Raw genomic sequence first — 22,811 nt, 5'->3', positions numbered from 1 at the left:
AGTACTGTAAATATTACCTGTGATACTAGTTTGCTCTACTGGTGGACTACTTCTAAAGCCATTGGCTTTCACAGGACTGTGGCAGAGATCCTTAATAGTAGTGAAGTTTAGGGTGTAGCCATTGTCCTTTTTGACTGTAAAGAATAATAAATATTATTTAACTGACCAATATAATAGTATAACTGATCAATGTATGATATGAAATCATAATTATTATATAATATTGCTATTTAGCTATACATATATGTATAATGCTGATAAATATATCTCTATCAGGAAGTGCCAAATTCTATAATTATTATAAATATATAATATTAAGATTCCCTAATTCATAATTGCGTCATTTTAATTCTCTTTTGACCACTCTCGAATTTATAATTTACTTAATTCAATTATATTCAATATGAAGGGTAAATGTAAAACCATACTTTATATACTGTTAAACAAAGTGGTGATGGTTTAATCACTGCAAGTTTAAAATGATCTATATAGCAGCAAAGTATTTTAAATTGCACAATTTAAAAGGCATTATATCAGGGGAAGTACAGTACTGTGTGTAATATGTGACATTTAAACAACATGTGTACTTAAACGACATCTTAGTTTCAAATTGTTTCATTATTATTTAGCTTTTCGTTACAATTAAACACAATAGTATGGAAAAATAGTTATACACAAAAGCAATTATCAAACGCAATTTACTATAGTACAGTTTAAAACATTATTAGTAACAAAGTCAACGAGTTATTTATTGACAACTGTATAAACTACCTATTAATGTGTAAATCGTAAACATTAACTAATTCAAATTTAAAATAAACTAGTTCTTGCATATAAATCGGAATGAGGCTATTTGCTTTATGATTTATTTTGTGTCAATCGAGTTTATTCTGTCTTAATTATTTGTTTCTTCAAATATAAAGGCTCTTATACTTTATAATAAACTAAATATTATATAGACTATATTTTTTATATATTTTAGATTAATTATATCAATTTTATATATTATGTACTTCAAACAGTTGTGTTATTAGCCCTTGCAACATTCATAGATAATAAGGAACACTAACAAATTGTGCTAATTCATTATGTATTGTATGATATTGTTAAGTGTCATTGCTACATTTGTATTATTGCACTTCAATTACAATGGAAAAAATATTACAAAACCTTACAAGCGGGTCAAGGTGAAGAGGCGGTATTCAGTAGGACTTAATATCGACTTAGTATTGTCTTATAAGTGCTGTTGCTTATAGCAATAACCAAATAAGTTTTGTCATGACTGTTGTCAGTTGTCTCTCATTTAGGTAGTAGAGAGGTAGGTATATGTAGTGAGGACGATTATGTTTGACTTTATGGACATACCATGATGTAATTTAAAAATTTAAGGAGGGTGCTCAAAAGTGTGCTATCAGTACAGTACTTTTAGTGGTTTGTATTTGGTGCGCATGGGGACGCGTGTATGTGTGCGAATACCTGCAAGTATGTGCGTGCGTACGTTGCAGTGACTGTCTGCGTGCGTATGCTGCTGCATATGTATTTTGTGCGCGCAAGTGCTGGTGTGCATGCGTGTGCGTGCGGGGCTCACCTGTGGTGCGGTCGTCCTCGTTGTCAGAGGCGTGCCGCTCGCCCGACGAGGTGGTCGCGTATCCGGAGGAGGGCGGCGAGGGGCGGCGGTAGTGCGAGATGCGCTGCTTCTTGGCGGCGGGCGCGTCGTCGGGCGCGGCGCCGGCGCCCCCCGCGCCCGCGCTCGCGCCCCCCGCTCCCGCGGGGCCGCCGCCGCGCTTGCCGGGAGAGGCGCGCGGCGACAGCGAGTTCGCCGAATCGCTGCTCAGCGGCGGCGTCAGGTTTTGAGGTTTCCGCCTGGTGACACGACACACAATGTATATGACGCGCTACTTGCGAGTTCACTTAGAATTGTATACAGAAATCATTGTGTATTACGTGCTTATTTAATTATTACAATACGTATTACGGGGCTCCTGTATCCCATTCCTCTCCCTTCCATTCTTTTATTCCCGTCGTAAATAATTCCTTATCCTTCAAAAGCGGGTAACGCCTCCTTTGCGAATGTTCATGAGCGGTAGTGGCTTACCGTCAGGGGAACCACCAGTTCAGTTAGCCCTTATTACATCACTACATAGCATAAAACAAAGTCTATACATAAACATAGTCGATAGATAGAGTGATTCAAGAGGAAGGTTTATATGTATAATAACTTCTATTAAACTACTCTGAATTAACGCGTGCAAAGCCGCGGGCAAAAGCTAGTTAAATATATAATGTAACATCACAAAGCGTTAAGACTATAACATATGAAAACAAAACTCATTCAAAACTGTGATAAGGCACTTATTGTTAATTAATTATAAAGAATGATCTGAAGATTACAGACACGCATTTATATAAAAAATCCTCTATTTTTATAGTAATAAATAAACACTAACAAAATTAATATCCACATCATCACAATGAAAAGATTTCAACAGGCATAGCTACTTATATCAGCAGATTACCATCAAACGACATGTCTTCACGACGTATCTATCTACTTATAACAGTCTGTTTTATAAAATACAATCCAACATGTCAATAATTCACACCCCTCAAACCTAAAAATTTATGATAAAATGAAATATGTGCTATAGGGCTAAATTAAAAAGTGTCTACCTCTTGAGCATACGTTTCTCTTCTTCCGAATAGAATGGCCAATCTTCATTGACGTCATTCCACACGTGCCTACGTAAGTGGTAACAATTGTCTTTCGCCACCGTAATCTCTGTCAATATCTTGCTCACCATACTTCTTTCCTTCTCTTTGATACCCTCTAAAATTGTATAAACGAATTAAAAGTGAATTATTTATCTCACATAACCGCGATTTCGTTGGAAATTATAGGCTTACCGCGAGCGAGAGTCGTGTATAGTTCAGGCTTCTTGAAAGGTTTCAGTGCTAATAATTGTATAAGTCTTTCTCTGAAAACGGAAAAATCATTATTAGTATAATATAAGGAAACAATTCTTTCAAAAAAAGTTGTTATTATAAAAGTGTGCGTGTGGTGTTTAAATTTAATGATGAAATGCTACATTTGCTCATTACACAATGTATTACGTAAAGAGTGATTGTGGATTTTTTTTACCGAAAAGTAAAAGTAAAAAAGATTACTTTAACTTTGAGTTTTAATAGCGAATTCCACAGCAAATAATCAGGGAAATAACAAAAACCTAGCGTAATTTGAATAAATGGAGGTGCTTGAGATCGTTTTTGGGACATTTTCACATGTGATTAGTTTTATTTTAATCAAGGTCGACGAAAAATTCATCAGCTGCATAATTTCACGTGGTATGCAAGGTAATTTTGATTTATTGCCTTGAGCCGTTTTCGCTTTACAATAATTTCTGCATAACCTTGACTACGCATGACTCAGTAGACACTAATCGCCTGCTTACTTGGGAATTTATTCTACAGGTAATAGAATGTATTTGTCGCATTATTGATGTTGTTCAATTGGATAAATGTTCAGATAGTTTTAGTGGAATAGCCATAGATAATTGTCAACGGCGCTATTTCAAACGTCGAGGGTATTTTTAATAGTACACAAGCCGACATAGATATTGAATTAAAAATTAACTATAATGTCCTATAAAACTGTTTATACAATATATGACTTATCTATTAATCAAAGCAAAATGTACTACTTTAATATATAATATGTGCGTCCGTGTTTGAGTGTGTGTGTGTGTATGTATGTGTGTATTGTTTATGATAGCAAATCTATTTAAAACTTGTATAATATTATTATATTGTATACTACGATATTAAGGAAAACAGACATATCAAACACTTATGCTTATTGGAATTTATTATTTTTATATGGAGTTCATTACATTTTGTGCTACTGTAATCAAAATTTAAATGTAACTAGCCACTAACCAAAACGTGTGGCCAGCTTTTGCGTTCGTGGAAAAGAAATAACACAGCATTATATTGACACATTAACATATCAGCCGACTTGCCACAAAACGTTTCCTTCACACGAGCCGCAAATTATCAAACCGGTCGCGATAACGACATTATATGTGTAACAAAATTATCGTTCACGAAACGTTCATCTATTTATTCGTCACTGGATGTTATAAGAAACGTAAACAATAACTGTTCCTCGGGGACGTTTATTTGTAACGCGTTAATGATAAAACACATATGTTTATTGTAAATTCAATTTGTTTAGTTGGTTAGTATGTTCTATAGTTAATTACATATGACCAATCAAAGATGAAACATTGAAACCTCTAATATTAATAGGATAATTTATGAAATGTGATTTTTTTGATTTTGTTTTAGAGTGATGTATGATGACGACTTAGTAAGAATAGCGGTTGCGTCGCTTCAACTATCAAATGTGATATAATAGTTATCGTATTCATACTATAAATGATTACGAGCACGGAAAATTTGACAATATTTTTGCAATCGGTATCTTTCATATAAATATTATTCGCGTCACGCACAATGTTATCTTCGTACAAGTATTATTTATTTTGACGTAAACGATTAATATTGGCAGATTGTACCAGAAACGTCTTGCGCCTGCACATGTATCTTATAAATATTTATTCATGACCGTTACACAGTTGTGCGTATACAGCTTTAAATTAACCTAAAATTGATAGAATAAATAAATGCCTATGACCCGCATGATATATTCATAATGCATTATTAATTAATTCAGAATCACAAGTTGCTAGTTACATCTGAGTGAAATAACAAAAATATTTTGAACTTTTCGCTTGGCTTATCATGGTGTGACGATAGTAGAACATAACACGCGATTTCACGCAAACTTCACAAATGTTATCGAGTCATGGTGGATTTAATAAACTTTTGTTTATTAACGCTTCAAATTTACATATAATTATTGAAAACATTTAATTTAGAAAATCATGTCTTATTATATTGAATGGAATTCTCAATATTCCATAAATACGTCATACTAATAAACACTTTACAGTAAATCATTATAATGTTTCACATAAAAACATATCAACATCATATAAATTTTTACGAGTGTCACTTTTTTTTTTATTACCTAGTGTTTGACGAGATAAGGTAAATAATTTTTGCTTGAATAAAAACGCTGATGCGGTTACACATTAGTGTGCTTGTTGCCCAAACTAGTTTGGTTACATAATTATGCAACAACGCTTTAAAATGCCAATTGCACTAGCGTCATATAACTTAAATAAAATAAATGACTTTCAGTGCTCTTTAGATTCTTTAATAGTTTTCAAGTGACAAGAGATTTAAGGAAATTTTCTTACAACTCTCTAAGGAATGTTGATAATTTTGCAATAACACACGTTTACATATACGTTTATACTATAATTGCGCACAATGCACAAGCTTATTAAAAATGTAGCTATAGTGTTAGTGGGTGTTTTTTTCTATATTTGTCACTAAACATTGATTGTAATGTATCATCAGAACAATAGATATTAATGTCAACGCTTATTTCTCAATAGTTGTTACATGGGTTGTACCTTTACATGGGTGCGTCATGTGTGTACTCACTTGATAGGTCGCCTCGTAAGCTCGGGGTTGGGGGGAGGGCGTTGCTGCTGGGCGGGGTGCGACTGCGGCTGCTGCTGGGGCTGCGGGCGGCACGCGGGCGGCACCGCTGCGGGCCGCTCCACCCGCTCGGGCCTCTCCTGACGCTCCGGCCGCTCGGGCCGCTCCGGCCTGTCCGGCCGTTCCGCCCGCTCGGCCCGCTCCGGCCTGTCGGAACGGTCTTGCCGCTCATGCCGCTCTTGCCGCTCCGGTCTTTCGGGCCGTTCTGGCCTCTCCGGCCGCTCGGGCCTTTCGGGTCTCTCTTGCCGTTCTATTCTATCAGCGAGTGACGCGGGCCCGTTCGAGAACACGGGATGCGTATTACGTAGCTTCACACGTCTTCCGATGTCTGTTTGGTTGGGTTTTATTACGCGAGTGCTGGAAATTAAGTGCGAACATATGTTAATGTTAAAATTAAGACATTAAAGATAAACATAATTGCAATGTTTCTTAAATGATTATTCTATCAGTACTATATGATGCTGAACTGCTTCAAAAAATTATCTTATAATTAATAAAATGACTGTATTTACTTCAAAGCCAGGCGACATTGTAGCAGTATATTACAATTGTAGACATTACTTTATCTGGCTATATTATTTCCGTAGTACTCTTGTAAATTTTTTTCATTACATATAGACTTACAAATACTTCGAAGTTATGTTTTAAAGACCGGAAACAATTTTACTTAATAAAACAAAGTACTTCCTAACGAAACACAAGAAGTTTTAATTGTTAAATTATCCAATTCTTCTCATATAGATAATATATTATGTCAACTTTTATACCCACCATTTGCTCTGTTCCGCAGCAATGGTCCTCGACATGCGGTCCTTCGTCGCCTCGTACGAGTCGTCGTTGGCCTGCACCCGCATCCGTCTCGGCAGCGGCCCGCACGACTCCAGCCTCCGCGCGCCGCCGCTCCTGACGCATTCGAACGAACCCTGGAACCAAACACCATACGCTTTGTACACTTTGGATATATTATATCAATTGTTAGTTTGCCCATGACGAAACTAACTTTAGTTGTTGATGAATACAGTTCAATTTGTTCACCTATCATTCGGGATTGGGAAAAATAGGCTACTTTCCAGAATACTGACTACTTGTTTATTTCATTATTCTTAGGGAGAAAAATTTGATTAATTTTTCACTATCGATAGGTGAAACCAGCGCCCACCGTTTGTCGGCTAATAATGTTTTTATCAAAAAAGTATACGAATAATCTTGCCATCTTCATAATCATGTATATTTTATGTATAATTGTTAAATATAATTCAGAAACGAATAACATAAATTAAATAGATTTTTTAATTATCTCTATCTTGTAGTATTAAAATGTTTTTAGTACTCATAATGTATATTTACTACTCATATTCCATTAAATTAACTTCCTACACGTGTACGTTCCTAATTTGTTTTCTTTCTTAAATATATCTATAAGCATTGAGTATAAAGTATTTCAGTTAATTTTTCTTTCAGTGTCGCCTGTTTAAAATTATACACATTATGTTAAATAAATCCATTTCATTTAAATCAAAGACATAATATCTGCCTTGAAAAATAAAATAAATTTAATCATGTACAAGCCTATTACGTTTTGATCGTAGAAAGAATTCAAATTAAACGAAATAAATCCATTCGTATTGTAGATAAAAATGTCAAAGTGTATGACGATTGTTCATTTACGTCACAATAATAACAAGTATTTTAACAACATAGGTCTTTAATATTGTTTCTAAGTATATCTAAATAACACTGCCAATGACGTACAACGTTTGTAATATTAATACCCTTCTATCCTCACTTATATCCAATATAATATAAATGGGTATCTTCTGGTAATTTTCAATGGCAAATTTTATATAATGCTTAAAAATAAATTTTGCTTCAAATAATCCTAAATGAATATTATAACATTTAGTATTATCACAAATGGATTTACTTATCACAATACCAACAAAATGCATTATATACACATATTATGATTATTTTAAGATATCAAGCCGCAATTTACAAAATTGGTTACGTAATATTATATATTATGCTGATGCATGGTTGCATCTCGGCATTGCCTACCTGAGGTACCTACATATTATACAGTCGGAAAGTAAATTAACGGCAAATAATAATTCCTTTTACCTGTGGACCCTCCATTTCTGCATTGCTATTGATGCTAAAGTGAAATGTGGATTCGCCCGACGATCCATTTCCACTGGATGGTGCCGGAATTGAGATTTTCTGAAAAAGCAACAAAAATACTCTTTAGCGTCGACAGAAATTATAAATGATCTTTAAATAAGTCAATGTTATTTATTCCTATTCCATTTGAGTAATTATTCTATATCACGTAGCTTTTATAGCAGATATTAAATTATAATCTCGGAATAAATTATCTTGTAAGTACCTAATGTAATAATTTCCTCGTCCGATCAATAATTTAAAATGAACAAGATTAGATTTTAGGGATACATTAAAATGTGTATAACGTGTTATTTTGTGTTTTATATCATGTAAGTAATGGCGTTATGATCAATTCAAATAGATCTCTTAAAGTTGAACAAATAAATTAACATGAATCATAAGTTTATCATCGCCGGATCGTACAAATGAACTTAAAATCAGAAAACATCTATTGTTGACATTTTGCACCTGCGCTCGATAAAATCAGATGACTCCCACGACAAAAAGTGGTTTAGACCAAATACGGGAAGTAGGGGACGACTGGCATGCACTTTATATGTGAAGTGTGCGTAATACGCCAGTGGTATAAACAGTGAGCGACTACTTTCATCGCCAGGAATGGCAACGCCGCGGCTCTTCAAGAATACAGGCAACCGTCGAGCGCATCGTACCGTTTCACTGTAGTAGGGATACACACGCGACGTTTAATGAAACCGTATTCATGTGCAACTGTAACGGCTGAATTAATTAGGACATTTTGCTTTTTTACTTTCGATTCGGACACTACTATGTTTCTTCATCCAACGAAATATATATCTCAAATTGAAACTGCATCTAAAATATAAATGTTCTAGAAGTGTTATTGAGCAGTACTGTGAAGGATTTTGTTATCAGCGTTATCATTTTTATTTATAATGACTGTTTGTTGATTCGGTACAATTAATTGGCGAGTAAAGTTTCATTTGCATAGATTATCAAAGTTTAGATAAAACGGCAGTTATTTGCGCAGGCGCATGTCACGCGTTGTTTGGTGACGCGGACACCTTTATACAAGCGTGGCCCCGAGCTGCTTTTAAGGTCGCGACTGCCGACGTCTGCCAGTGCCCAGTACTACAATGCCAACCAATTAACCTATTAAAAAGTTTGATTCGTTGCGAACACTATGGAGCAATAACCCATGAAGTCCAGTCGTAGTGATTCATAATGTATTTCTTGTAACTTGATAAACATATTGAAATAAATTGATCCTCTTTTGCGTAAAAGTAACCTGATACTCATTGTTTGTCTGAGTCATATCAATGTGAGGCTAGATGCAATAACAAAAGAGTATTGAATAGAGCAGTCATTACCTGATACTAGTTTTCTCTTGTAGCCATATATGTACATTGTACAAGTAAAGACGGCTTGCGAATGATAAAATATGTATAGCATTTTGTTCATACTATGTGACGCTCGTTAGAAGTAAAGAACTCGGCCACCGTCAGATGAACCAAGGTAAGTTAAATATAATATATTGTGCTCAATTATAGTGTTGATGAGGAAAAAACCCGCTATAGACGATCACGAAGGCGCCGCGGTGGAGCGCGGGGCGCGGCTTTCTCTACCGTACCTACAGCCGACCGATATAAAGAGCGCGTCGCGATGGAATACTTCGGCATTCGGTGAACAGCCGTCTCGCCCGCTACATTTGTGTACATTATGTCACTTCATTGTCTCGTTCATTTATTGTTTTGTAACTAATTTAAGGCACACCCATTAACGCAATAACAACCCATATGATTAGACAAGTATTTGTAGATAATAAGAGCGATGCATCAGCTGCAAATTGAAGCAAGTCAAGGTCGTTAGTTTCATTGTTTGTCTTTTAGCGAAGGTCATTCGACTGTACGCCTCGATTGGACCGGAAAATACGAGGAAATTCATCATCCGTTTTTCAAGGCACTTCTCGAATGTTGTTTGGTCAATTAATATTTTAATTTACTTCAATAGTATTAATATGATAAACTCGTTCAAATTATGGCACGAAACTGTTACTCCTTTAGGAAGGATTTCTTTATTGTGTTTTGCCTATCGTGCGCAGCGACCGTGGCTTTTGTTGGTTACCTAATTTTACAGCAAGCGGCGAGCAAAGTGAGAGGCCGCTGCAACCGGTTTGGTTCATACGACCGAGAGTTGTAGGTACAAAGTATCACTACCTAAAATTGTCTTTATTGCAGTCCATGTTCATTTAAATGTACGAGACGTCGAAGCAGGCTGGATTAATTTCGCTACAAACTGTAAACATTTCGAGAAATATTCTATTATGGATTCTACGCGACAAACCCGGACGCGAATCAAGCTGCCGTACGCCCCAACCTAGCCAGTTAACGTGTTGTATCTTATTGACGTAACGTCGTGGAGGTGGAACGGGTCGTGCGATGGAATTTCGACCGTAGCAACAGACGCATAGAGCATATTATTATTCGGCCAGACAGCAGCACACGTCAGCAGTGAACGATAATAAATAGTTCTCCTCAACACGCATCGTAGCGGGAAATCCACGCAGGCGAGTTGTGATCGGCACCACGTTAATTGCTAACCAGCTCTTTATTATCTTATTTTCTGTATAAACAACATATCTGTGAGCAATATTTATGACAATATGAACTTGTACGAGTATAACCTCCAATCATAACGTTCTCTTTACAAAGAGAAAACAGATTGCATTTTCAAAGGTGTTCGTTGTTACACAGCGGGTCCATTTTTGGTTTCCTTGTGTTGCGTAATGCAATATTTTGCACAATCTTTAAACAACACTTATTTGCAACAATTGCCCCGATTGACCTTGAATAGAGTTCCCCTTTATTTTCCGTAATGCTCTTGATATTAATATCACCTTTATTGTGATTGACGTGGTCAAGTAATATTTAATTGCATTTTAATATAAAACAATACCCGATATAGTTTCGTAAGAAATATCCTATTAACCGAGACAGCAGACTGGTGTGTAGGTACGAACCGTTTCTTTATATATTACATTATGTAATGTAGAGAGGACAGTTTAATGAAAACATTATTGTTGCCATTAGATAACCAGTTTACACAATCAACATATGTCGAGATGCCGTTCATTTTATTGTAATATTGATAAGTAATTAGAGAAATTCGTTTAACTATACAACGTAATAAATATTAAACAATAGTCATATTATTGCACGACATTTTATTATAAATGATTTGCTTTCATAATTATTGATTTTATAATACATTTAGCAAAGAAAGTAATTTTAGAAATTATAGAAGACTAAATTCGAATTGATTTCATACGGAACTATCGTGAGAAACTATAGTAATTATAAATAAACAAATGAATGTTCCACGTTCGAGTAGTCGACACGTTGATAAACAACATGCCCTGTTTAAACAAGATGTTTTCAATTCGAAGATACTGTTACGGTTGCAAAGAGAGTTATTTCGTGTTGATGCGGGGAAATTTAATTCTTTTAAATATAAAACATCACTCGGTTCTAACACAATTACTAACGGTAGTCGTCACTTTTATCGCAGACACATTTAGAAGCAAAGTGAGTGGCCAGTTATTCGTGAGGTTTCTACTATACTATTTGCATATTCACCGACTTTCTAATGGACGATACGGCCCTCTTGTCGCAATCGTTCGCGGCGGTGAGGTAACACGATTCATTTAATTATGTTCCTATAATACGCGGAAAATATATTCTACTTGCGCGCATATTAGCAAACAATCTTGATTAAATTTTTTGCTCGTCCGTTCCTGCCTACTGTGTGTGGATAGAGCACAGGTTTGAACATCGTGTTCAAATGTTATTACCTCGCTTTACGATTCTAACTTCGATTACAGTTTAAACACACTACTGAACCACGGAATGCGCGCACGCTCGCCAAGCAAGTTAATTATAAGCGTTGCATTGTTTCTAATCACCTGATTTGTATTCACTTGCAAAAATTCCGCGGCCATCAATAAGTCGCTAAAAGACAGTATTTTCCATTACGGTGAATGAACTATATTCTTGTTAATTGTTTTGCACGTTCCTGCTGATTAGATTACCAACACTTTACAATGTTGAATGTGTGATTCGTTATCAGTAATCATTTCCTGAACAAGAAGGAAAAATACGTTAAAATATACCTACTTATAGTTCCGGTTATCTTTTGTAAACAGCAACAAATATGAATAGTCAATATATGCATTCATCATACAACGAAACAGAAATGTATTGATTGACGGGCGTGTCTTTGTAAGGATTCATTTTATAGTGCCGTTCTCTTTACGATATCTGCTCGCGACCTTCCGTCAAAGGAGGGGCGCCTCTCACCGTCGACGTGACTGCAACCACGGCCTTACGTCGCGAGGCTGTATTGAAACCTCTACGTAACGAAGCTCTTTCCACCGGTTACCCAACGCTCGATAGGAGTTTTGTCGATAAACTATAACTTGTCTCCAGCAACTGGCTGATCACGTGAATAAGAAGCAGCTTGCGCAATGAAACAATATCCGTAATGTTTTATAGTGCAGACAAATACAAAACTTGTACCTATTTCACATCGTTATATACGTTGAAAAGTTAAAAAGCAGTTGAAAAATAAGAAGCAATTTAGTTTCATTAAAAGTATTACGCTGTAAAAAATCCTAAAACAATAGCAAGTAAAAGGCGAATGGGCATTCACAGCATGAGATCGGCGACGTCATTGTGCGAACATTTCCAACATTTACTTTTACTAAACGACAAACAAACATCCAAATTGCGTTACATACTGACCCACTTTTCACTTTTAATTCCGTTTACTAAAATTGTTCTTTCAACTCGCCATTGGTATTAGTGTTAGTTGGATGATATTAGTAATGAAATATTTGAATAAGTAGCATGAATAGAATCGATAGAAATATAGATTATTTTAAATTTCTTAATACTATACACAATAAATCACAAAAGATATACTCGTACAGTATAAGTACAGAAGAAATATTATATGTCAATGACCAACAATCGACGATGTCTTTGTTCTTTCTGAACAAAAGCATATAATACAACGACCTGTCCTAAATATATGTAATATGTACAATATAAATGGGTTTAGACGATTTTTTTTATTGAGGTCAATTGAATGTAATGCACCTAGAGTTGTAGTACAAAAACGTAAATCAAAACGTCGCATCTAGACAATGTCGCAAGTATTTAGATCAAGGTGCGAAAGTGCGCTCGAGAGTCGAGATCTGCTGTAAACATTTTTTCGAACATATTATTCATATATTTTACAAGGTTTACATATGCCATAAGCAACCTACTTTCCAATGCAATGATTACAGTTATTGATAAGGATCATAATTCAGGAATCAGTTATATAGGGATATGTTCGCTTTAGATAACACTTTTTGTGCTATTAAATTGCGCTAACCCAAATTTAAAAACAGATAATTTTATCACATTCACGAAAAATTACACTTAAACTACATCATTATTTGAATGTAATGGTGTTTTGCCATGTAATTTGGCACATTAACTAGGCGTCCAATTTTATTGCATCAGCGTTCATAAAAACTCACTACATTTTCTGTTGTTCAAAATAGATTGAACGATAGGAAACGAACTCTTTACTATTCACAATTTTCATCTCGGTTTACATTCGAAATAATGATTTGATGTCAGTGTTACATCTGAGGAGGATGGGAGTGAAAATTGGATCTAAAACAATCGGGTAGACGCGGCGCCGACGCGGCGTGACGGCAATGCGAGCATAACCACGCCTCCGTCTATTGGATGCCTTACTATATCGCAAATGATACATCTTTTAAATATAACCATATAGATAACGACGTACACGCGTAATTGACACGGCACAAACGAATCACTTTACAAGCCAATTGCGTCACAAGTTGTTTTGAAATAGTAGGTATGCAGAATGTTTACTTATTCACATTACGTTGGTTGGAAAAAAAAGAAATTCTGTTCAGTTTAAATTAAGTAAAAAAAAATCAATTATAATTTACTTTATTTGTTCAATAATATATAGACTTAAGTAAGAGCATTATGTTTATAGCGATAGATTTTTTACCAAGTCAAAATTAATAACGGGAGCGATCGACAATAGTATACACACAATAAAGCAGACAAATTGACTGCGAAACAACTCGGCGGTTTAATTCAATACCCCATATGGTGACAGTCGCATGGCACACCTCTTCATTGTTTCTAGGCGGATGTAGATACCGAAAACGATTTATCAAAGATCTCTTCAGTGCGGTCACTTTAAACGCTAGCAAATTTTCAAGAAAACACAAAATTACCAACAAAATGTATTTTCTTTATTATTATCCGCGTGTTTAATAATTTGCTTTAAGGTCTTTGTACTAGGTATTATATTATGAAAAGAGATTAAAATTACAAGAAGCATTGTTAGTGTAACGAGGTGAAGATCGCTTATTAAGTACACTATAAGCTAATAATATTGTAGCTAATGATGGTAGACAGCAGCTATGTTCGCATAGAGAATTATTAACTGTTTACAACGAATGGGTTTTCAGAAACGATGTTTGCAATTTCAATGAACAACAAATGTCACTGTTTACCCAATTTGCATTAAGATGTAAAAATTTCACTTTCGCAAAACACGTTTCGACTTTTGCCATAGAATGTTTAAATAGCTGCTGTTTATAAAAATGTCAAAGAAAATGTAAACGACTTGGACGTTGAAAATGTTATAATTAAAGAAATAGTTGTGGAAGTGTGAGCGAGATACGGTTACACGTCCGACACAGTGCGAGTAGAGACTGAAAATTGTCTTGCGTTTCAATCTAATATGGTTAGTTAAACGAACAAAGAAAAATTATATACAGCAATTAGATATGCGCCATAGGAAATTGACCACGACGGGTGTGGAATAGATACCACGTAACTGTTAGAATCTACCTCTAGTTCAGCTAATAAGATTTGTTGTATAACGGGTGTTACGAGGCGGACGACCGGCAGGGCGAAAACAATTGTGAACGAGACCGGTTCTTTTTTATTCTGAACTGTGCGTTAACGCAAACAGATGCATGCATTCCCGAAAAACAATTCGGCCATAATTTTTAATGAGCCACTTAAGGCAAGGAGGTAAGTAAGGTTTCATTAAGAAACTCTGAAGGCTTTGTCGACAATTGGTTAATAATTGTAGTGAAGAGATTTAACATTTATTTTCATTGTTGTTTTTATCTCTTGGGGTAATTTATTGTAATTATAAAGTACATAATATCTACAACAAATGTTGAAATAATCTATGTCCAATGTTTTAATAGATTAAATCATTAACGGAAACGTCTTTAGCAATGTAACTAAGTCACATTTGGTGCTCGTGTTTGTTTCGACCTAAAACATGTTTTTGGGTGAAGGCTACGCGGAGACTTGCATGCATTATAACAACATTTAGTAGAACGAATGAATCAATCATTTACAATTAATCATGTTCTTAGGTGTGTGGTCATCGGTGAAATCAATTTGAGACGTGAATGCAGTTTTGTTATTTAATTTTCTACCGGTAACTGAAGTTCAGAATAGAGCCGTAAGCGAGCGGTAACTTTTACCTGGGTTACGTAAGTCTGCCAGGTGTAATTTATTATCGGCACCATTGCGAGCTTTCGTAATACAACTAAGCTAGAACTGTTCATGCTTTACACTTTGTCTACTTGTCTTCACAGCGTAAATATCTGAATAAACAGCATGTGGCACTTCATCGATGTTGTCTTCGTTTCACTTTTACGGTGATCACACAAATCATGATAAGTCTATTGATATGCAGTTTAACTTGTTCAATATGATAATAATAATAGCGTTAAAATCTCGTAAACATGAGAGAAAGTAATGAAACGTCACGATTTGCAAGTAATAATTTTTTTGCGTTCACCGGCTGTTCATTAAGTAGGTACGATTCGTTAAATTTGATTGATAGTTAAATTGATCAAGTACACGAAATAGCTTTGAGGTTTTTAAGAATCGAAAATGTCTATGACGTACATTGGAATGTTCAGTGAATTTATGTCCCAATTTAGGTTTATAAAATTACAAAATATGACAAAGGTTAATTATACATATGTAGGTTATTTATAAAATTTTATTATTTTCAAAAGTAAACAAACTTTGATTATACAAAGAGAGACGGCATAATTAAGCAATGGAAAAACATCTACAGTAATTGTTTCAAAGGTTCGCGTCTTTGTGACAAATAACAATCACTAATCGGTGGATGAAATATTTTATAGCTACTGCGTTTCGTTTATCAGGTGTTTTCACACTGCAATACAGTTATGGCAATGTGACATTGCAACTGTGATTGGATGCAGAAATGTTATTGTCTCATTAATCGAAAGCACATCGTTATCGGGCCAACATTATGTCGTGTCAAACGGGTTACCGCACGTCAGTGATATCAATTGCTTATTAACACCGCTACAGTCAATATTCCTTACATCACCTTTCTAATATTAATATTGTTAAGATACGTGTGTAAACTATTCATAATTATATTTATATATAATAATCAAGTTTTGTTCAAACATACTACTGATATTCACTTTGACTTTACCAAATTCATTTCATGAGTATATCAATAGGTAGGCAATATTTTCTGAATATTCTTATCGAATCTGCAGCAAACATAATAAAATATGAACAGAGATGACTTCCTATAACTGTATCGAAAGTAGATGATGAACACTTCTCTAGTGACTTTCCTTTCTCTAAAGGAAAAACAACATTAACACGTCCGTTGTGCAGAAACTCTTGTAATGGATTTGAATGCGAGTTGTAACATTTATTAAAAAATACGTGAAGACCAGAATTTTTATAAGAATAATCCCAGATGCTGCTTGGTATGCCTTATAAAAAAAGTAAATTTATTCAAGTTTTTATTCGATGTACTTTATATTTTGGATGTATTTACCAACGGCGTCGTTGTATATTACAGATATTGATTGAAATGCAAAAACATGTAGAAATCGACGATCAACATACGGTATGCCAAACCACATCACCTTGACGTCAATATTAGCGACCGATAAATGATATTTACACAATATGCAATTGCTAAGAGTATGGAAAATGGACAGTAATTATCCCTACTAATATTTAAATGCGAAAGTGCATTCCTTTATTTCTCTTCCTTTCATATCGCAACGAAGCGATTAAATGGTATGAATTGTCAAGGCAAGAGAGTGACTTAGGCTTCTTTTACTGTGATAAATATCTCATACTCACGGGAAGATTATAAATTGATATGTATTTGAATCACATCAAGTTTAATAAGTTTCTATAGTTACATTGAAATGTGTCATCTACGAGATGCCGCTTTCTGTAAAGTTCCTTTGACCACAATGGCCATGCTGCGGGTAACAGATAAGTTAAATTACAAGTTAATTTTCTAAGAAATATACGATAATATTTTTTAGCAATTTTCAATACGTATACACGAATATGTTTCTAATGTTTTAATTTAGGACAAAAAATGTACAGCTTAGCTGTTGTAATATTTTAGACGTTAAATGCCAAAAGTGCATTTATGTTTTTAACATTTGCAAATTGATTTAGCTTTTATTATCAAAGATTATACGTATATAGCAATCAATAGAGTGCTTTTAGATTATACTCTTTCATATGATTAGACTCGTTGAGTTAAGCGCGATTGAGGCAATGGCCATCGCCGCATTGTCCTTAAAGGTCGAGTGGTGCTGGTGCTAAGGTCGCTTGTTCAAACTGCCTTCATTAAATTTTGTAGACAGCTACCTACCAAATGATTGTTTAAAAAAATGTGAGCTCGGTCTTGTTTATAGAAAGGAAGTGATGGCATTAAAAGTGAAAGTTATGTAGGCTACGCATAGCCGATTTTTCTATAAACACAATTTTGTGACCTTTTCCGCGACGCGAAGAATTTATCGCGCTGATATGCAAGCGTTTAGGATTGGACGAATCGTTCGTGAAATGTTAGTGGTGAGGTGTGATCCACAGGTCAATATCGGATAGTAATGTGAGCACTACTGTGCGCAGTGCGAAGTGAAAGTGAACAGCGCGCACGTACAAGCCGCAGTCCCAATAAGACGACACCGTCGTCCGCATACCTCAGCAATTACCACTAGGAAATCAGCACGGTTCCGCCGCTCCCAGCACCCTCGCAAACACGATTTGTTACATCAAACGTCTCCATGCGTTATACAATGATAATAATTTTTGTCGGAGTGCCTAATATGAGACCCAAAAAGGCCTATCCGAATTCGAGCAGAATTTAACGATGATCTCAATTCGCTTTCGAATGTCTTAGTTTTTAATAGGTCAACTAATTTTGGAAACTATGAAGGCATTTGTATCTACAAAGTCAAAATGTACGATGTACGTAAAGACATTATAATTCACATTTACAAATGTCACTATTAGAAGAAATTTACATTGATTTAATGAAAGAATATTAACAATATAATTACCATTAAGAATACATATTTAAACGTACATTAAAGCTTATTACAATTTCTTAAAACTCGCATTTCATATGAAAATTTACAATTTTTAAGAAATCTCAGTTAAATATTTCTCTAAACCGAAGTAACATAGATATTTGCCAAACAGAAATGTGTAAATTAATTGTGTCTATAGCTAGATCACCGAACAAGTTTATAAAAAGATACGGGCGTTAGTTAAATACCGTGTAACTGTTATTTTACTGCTAAAACATCGGTGATTTAAAATAGTGTGCCGAAATTCGCCTCCATTTAAAGCCGATATTATAAACATTATAAGTAGAACAGAAGACAATTCTTAAATCTATATATATGTCGAAAAGAAATTTTATCAATAAACGCTTGACCAATCCTGAATAACGTACAACCATAATATGAGGTACAATACAAAAAATTTAGATAAGGGCCTTATAGTCATTAAAATGGACCCTTACATTTAATCATAAATTGTTTTATTAGGTCCTTAGAGACACTTCTATATTAGTTGGCAATGAGTACAGAAAACGATTAGTAACAATCATTTAGATTGTAGTAAATGTAAGAATCATAAATATTTATATTGAAATCGCTAACGCTATTAGTATCCTCGATATACATATAGCAAATGTCGCAACTGGGTTGTTTCTGTGGCGTAGGTATATACCTACCAACAATACATTTATCGATGTTGTTAACTGTGAATTCTTTACGTTTATTACACATTAGTTGTTGTTACGACGCCAACAAATTTGAATGAACACAAGTTTTTAAACTTGTTGTCTCTATACTTATGTTTGAACACGATACATTGCGTTTCAGATAATATACCTATATTAACGATGAAGTTAAAATATAACAATTATGCACATTGTTGATAACATTACTCCTTTTATCTATAACTTTACATCACTTCACCTTACACCTACGAACATAACCTTAGTAAACGAGTTACAATAATCACTATGATTTCATTTTTAAATGTAAAACATGAATTGATAAGTAATATTTGTTCAAAAAACGTTTGAAAAAATATCGATGCTTATTTACTAGAGTTTAGAACTGTTTACATAAACAGCAGTTTCTAATTATTGAATAATCTAAGAATACAACAAACATCTAAACTAACTTGTTTGATGCATTTAATCATTCATCAACTCATTAACATCTAACAATAGCTATTCAAACCCCTATGAGCAGTATGCCATTTATTTGTTTTGCACGTTGCTTCTTTGATTTTTCCACTAGGAATAAAAGAAATCTCAAACCTACCGTTCGATCTACATTGACCTCTTCTATCGGAGGAAAGTTAATAAATCGGGTTCTTTGTAAATTGGTTAACATAAATCGTCCTTGTCGCTAATGTAAACACCATTGTTTGATCACGTGTGCCCGCTGCCCATTATAATCAGATGAAGTTAGCTTAAGCCACCTATGTATGTATCGGACTTCGCTAACAATGACATTATTGAGAGGTACATGAGTGAGCCATGATTCAATAGAAATTCATTAAAACTAAATACACCTTAATTTCTTGTTTCATACGAATTTTGTTAATACATTTTAAAAAAATATTCATTTAAGTATATATAATTCATTTTGTTTAATTTCTTTAGCCGAGAATAAGTAAGCTTTGTTGTTTCCAATGAAATAAAAAGTTGTAGATAAATTTTGTCATTCTCCTACTTTTTTAACATCTATCACGTTAGCACGTATATTATTAAGGTTTGATTAATGTCATAAATACCTATACAATGTCCCTTGTACCGAAGGGATTACCTAATTATTACCTTCCGACATATGTAATGCTGAGCTAAATGCGGGTAGCAGTAAATTCAAATACTCGTTCATGTGCATAATAAAAGCGATCCTGTTTTCAAGGTTTGCAATAACGGGTCCGCAAAGTAATGGTGTAAATAAAGCGACTCCTCAGGACAACGACCCGCGTGTATCAAATTGTATTCAAGCAACATTAATAATAATGTACCAACCATTGGTTCACACTGTATTGGGTTCATCGTACAGATTACTAGATGATTCATTAGATTGCATAGATAACAATTGCATGCGAGGTTTATGTGTATTTTTTAAAGTAATCTTCTTTCCTGATATAATGTCTATATTTAAAAAAACAATTCCTTTTACGATTAGAAAATCATTATACCTAGAATTTACACAAAATAATTATTTATTGTTTATGTTGGGCTGTTTATTTATATTATTATAAACAATCGATTTTCCTCCAATGGTATTTCACTTATTACCTATTTTACATTTTGTTAATCCACTATACAAAGCGTATAAGGTTTACATTTGCTTGATCCTCTGCGTTCTTGATAATATCTACTGCCGCTGTTATAATTATTTTTTTAGAATTCTTAAAAATTATACAACAGCGGATATAATTATGATGAACAATCATAAAGCGTATTGTAAAGTTTAATTAAAGATAATTATAATACTTATGAGGATTGCAATTTTTTTCATTAAAGGATTATTAGCAGTTCATCGTCATCCAGGAATCAAAAAGAAAGATAAATGCAATGATATTTTACGACAAATATATGTACCGATTTTTTTAGCGAAAAAACAATTTGATAGCAAGTAGCGAGTAATTGAACGGGCGAGACGGGGCTTTACGGTAGGGTAAAGTACCGCGGGAGTAACGAGTGTTTTAGTAGGGGACAACGGCCGTCGCACCTGGGGAGGTGCAATCGCATGCTCGCTAGGCGACTGGAACTGTTGCTATTTTTACACCCTCCACTCGTATCTTATTTACTATTCTGGTCTCGCGACTCATTGAATTGTGGTTATTATGTGCAAGTTGGATATATGCCAGCGTCTCGGACCTAACACACCGATACCGAGATATTCGAGGAATGATATTATGATGGTAAAGTGGTTCGCAGAAAATTATCTCGGCTGTGTTCACGGGGCTTTTTTCGAACAAAGTCAAGGATGCTGATGCTCGATTGTGAATCGAGCGCGTGTATTGTGTATCGTTGTGTTAAATGTATTATATCGAATCGGTTTGTCGGGGGTCATTTACATATGATATGGACAAGTGGCAACGAACAACAAGAGAGGAGATCACGTCAAACCGGCAAGCGAGGGACGGTGGCAACTAAACCGGTCGACGGCGCCGTCCGTCCGACAGGGGACAGCTCGAGGATTATCGCCGTGTAAACAATATTGCATTAGTTACGTTTTTTGTGTTATCGCTTAATCATCATCATTCACGTAAAATGATCGCTCTGTACGGTCGGTAAATAAACGCACACTTTCTAAAGAATCAAATAAGTCATTCAGAAAAAAACGTTGCGACATTACATAGTACCTCGATAAAAAAAATAAAAAAAAAACTTGAGCGCGTTCGGGTAAAAAAATGGTTCATTGAAGAATTAAATTCAAAATAGATTGAGGTGATTCAACGACGATTTGGGTTTAATTTGCTTTTCGAAATTTTAGATAAAAACTGTTCGTAGAGCAACCGCAACGTAAAGCAGCAAAACGAAATCGGTAAAGTGGGTCATCATATAATTTCGCAAGCGTATCGAGTGCCGCAAGCGTTAACTGGTACGCCAGAGGCAAGTCAAGGCCCGCTGGCGACGTCCACGACTCCTGCTTCGATATTTGAACCTTCTTTGAGTGATGATAATTAATCATCGCATACCTGATTATCTTGCGCCCTATTAATTACGAACATGCTGGCCTTTTAATTAATTTAAATAATACTAATTATTCGAAGCATGTCGACACTGATATTTCTATATGTTTCTGTAGATACGTCTTTAATATGATATTTCTTTACTTCTTTAATGTACGATGCGTGTATAAAATAACAAATTCATAACGTATATCAAATTTCAAAATGTCAACCATTATACATATAACCAACGTATTTTTTATTTTATAACAAATCGAGGCAAATTTCACAATTTCTTATTTATTAAACAATAATTCATATTGTAAATTAAACATTGTTAATAAAACGAGTATCCACATATTGTGTAGAATGTCCAAAGGTCTTAGTTAATGCAAGATCTTAGTATATTATGTGCAACAAGTGACTCGTAATTATAGGCATTGCTCAATTTATTTCCTAATAACGTACGTATGATAAGGTCATACAATTATGTAAACTTCATGGATGAGTACGTGCCATTATTATATCATCATAAAGTTAATACACATAAAAATATAACGACATAAGGAAGTATGTTACAAAAAAAAACATCAACTTACCCCCTCATTTCCGGGTAGGAACTGTATTTTAGGTTTAGCCAACCTGTCCTGTAACAAAAACAAGTATTGTTAATGCCTTCTGCGCTAGAATTACCTGAATAGGTAACAATTTCATCAAGAACGTACCATAGTTATTTCTACTATATAAAAATAAGTCGGGTTTTCCTTCCTGACGCTATAACTCCAGAACGCACGAACCGATTTCCACGGTTTTGCATTCGTTGGAAAGGTCTCGGGCGCCGTGAGGTTTATGGCAAATAAAATTCAGGAAAAATTTCAACTGAAAAGCCGGAAAATGATT

General features: G+C 34.7%; 1 protein-coding gene across 3 annotated transcripts in view; it reads right to left on the bottom strand.

Moving 5' to 3' along the window:
* LOC119839618 (RNA polymerase II elongation factor ELL) overlaps positions 1-22,811 on the bottom strand; it is a 43,866-nt gene that overhangs the window by 8,705 nt on the left and 12,350 nt on the right. For 2 of the 3 annotated variants that reach the window (XM_038366005.1, XM_038366004.1), the window contains exons 2-9: positions 22,511-22,558; positions 7,750-7,848; positions 6,400-6,551; positions 5,572-5,985; positions 2,905-2,975; positions 2,671-2,827; positions 1,589-1,863; positions 18-134 (exon numbers count right to left, since the gene is read on the bottom strand). In XM_038366005.1, the coding sequence (XP_038221933.1) occupies positions 18-134; positions 1,589-1,863; positions 2,671-2,827; positions 2,905-2,975; positions 5,572-5,985; positions 6,400-6,551; positions 7,750-7,848; positions 22,511-22,558 (1,333 nt within the window). Of the gene's footprint in view, positions 1-17; positions 135-1,588; positions 1,864-2,670; positions 2,828-2,904; positions 2,976-5,571; positions 5,986-6,399; positions 6,552-7,749; positions 7,849-8,259; positions 8,393-22,510; positions 22,559-22,811 lie in introns of those variants that run through there. The other variant, XM_038366007.1, reaches the window with a different exon arrangement.

Source organism: Zerene cesonia, chromosome 4, assembly GCF_012273895.1.
Source record: "Zerene cesonia ecotype Mississippi chromosome 4, Zerene_cesonia_1.1, whole genome shotgun sequence".
Taxonomy (NCBI): Eukaryota; Metazoa; Arthropoda; class Insecta; order Lepidoptera; family Pieridae; genus Zerene; species Zerene cesonia.
This window is presented reverse-complemented; position numbering and strand designations above follow the sequence as displayed.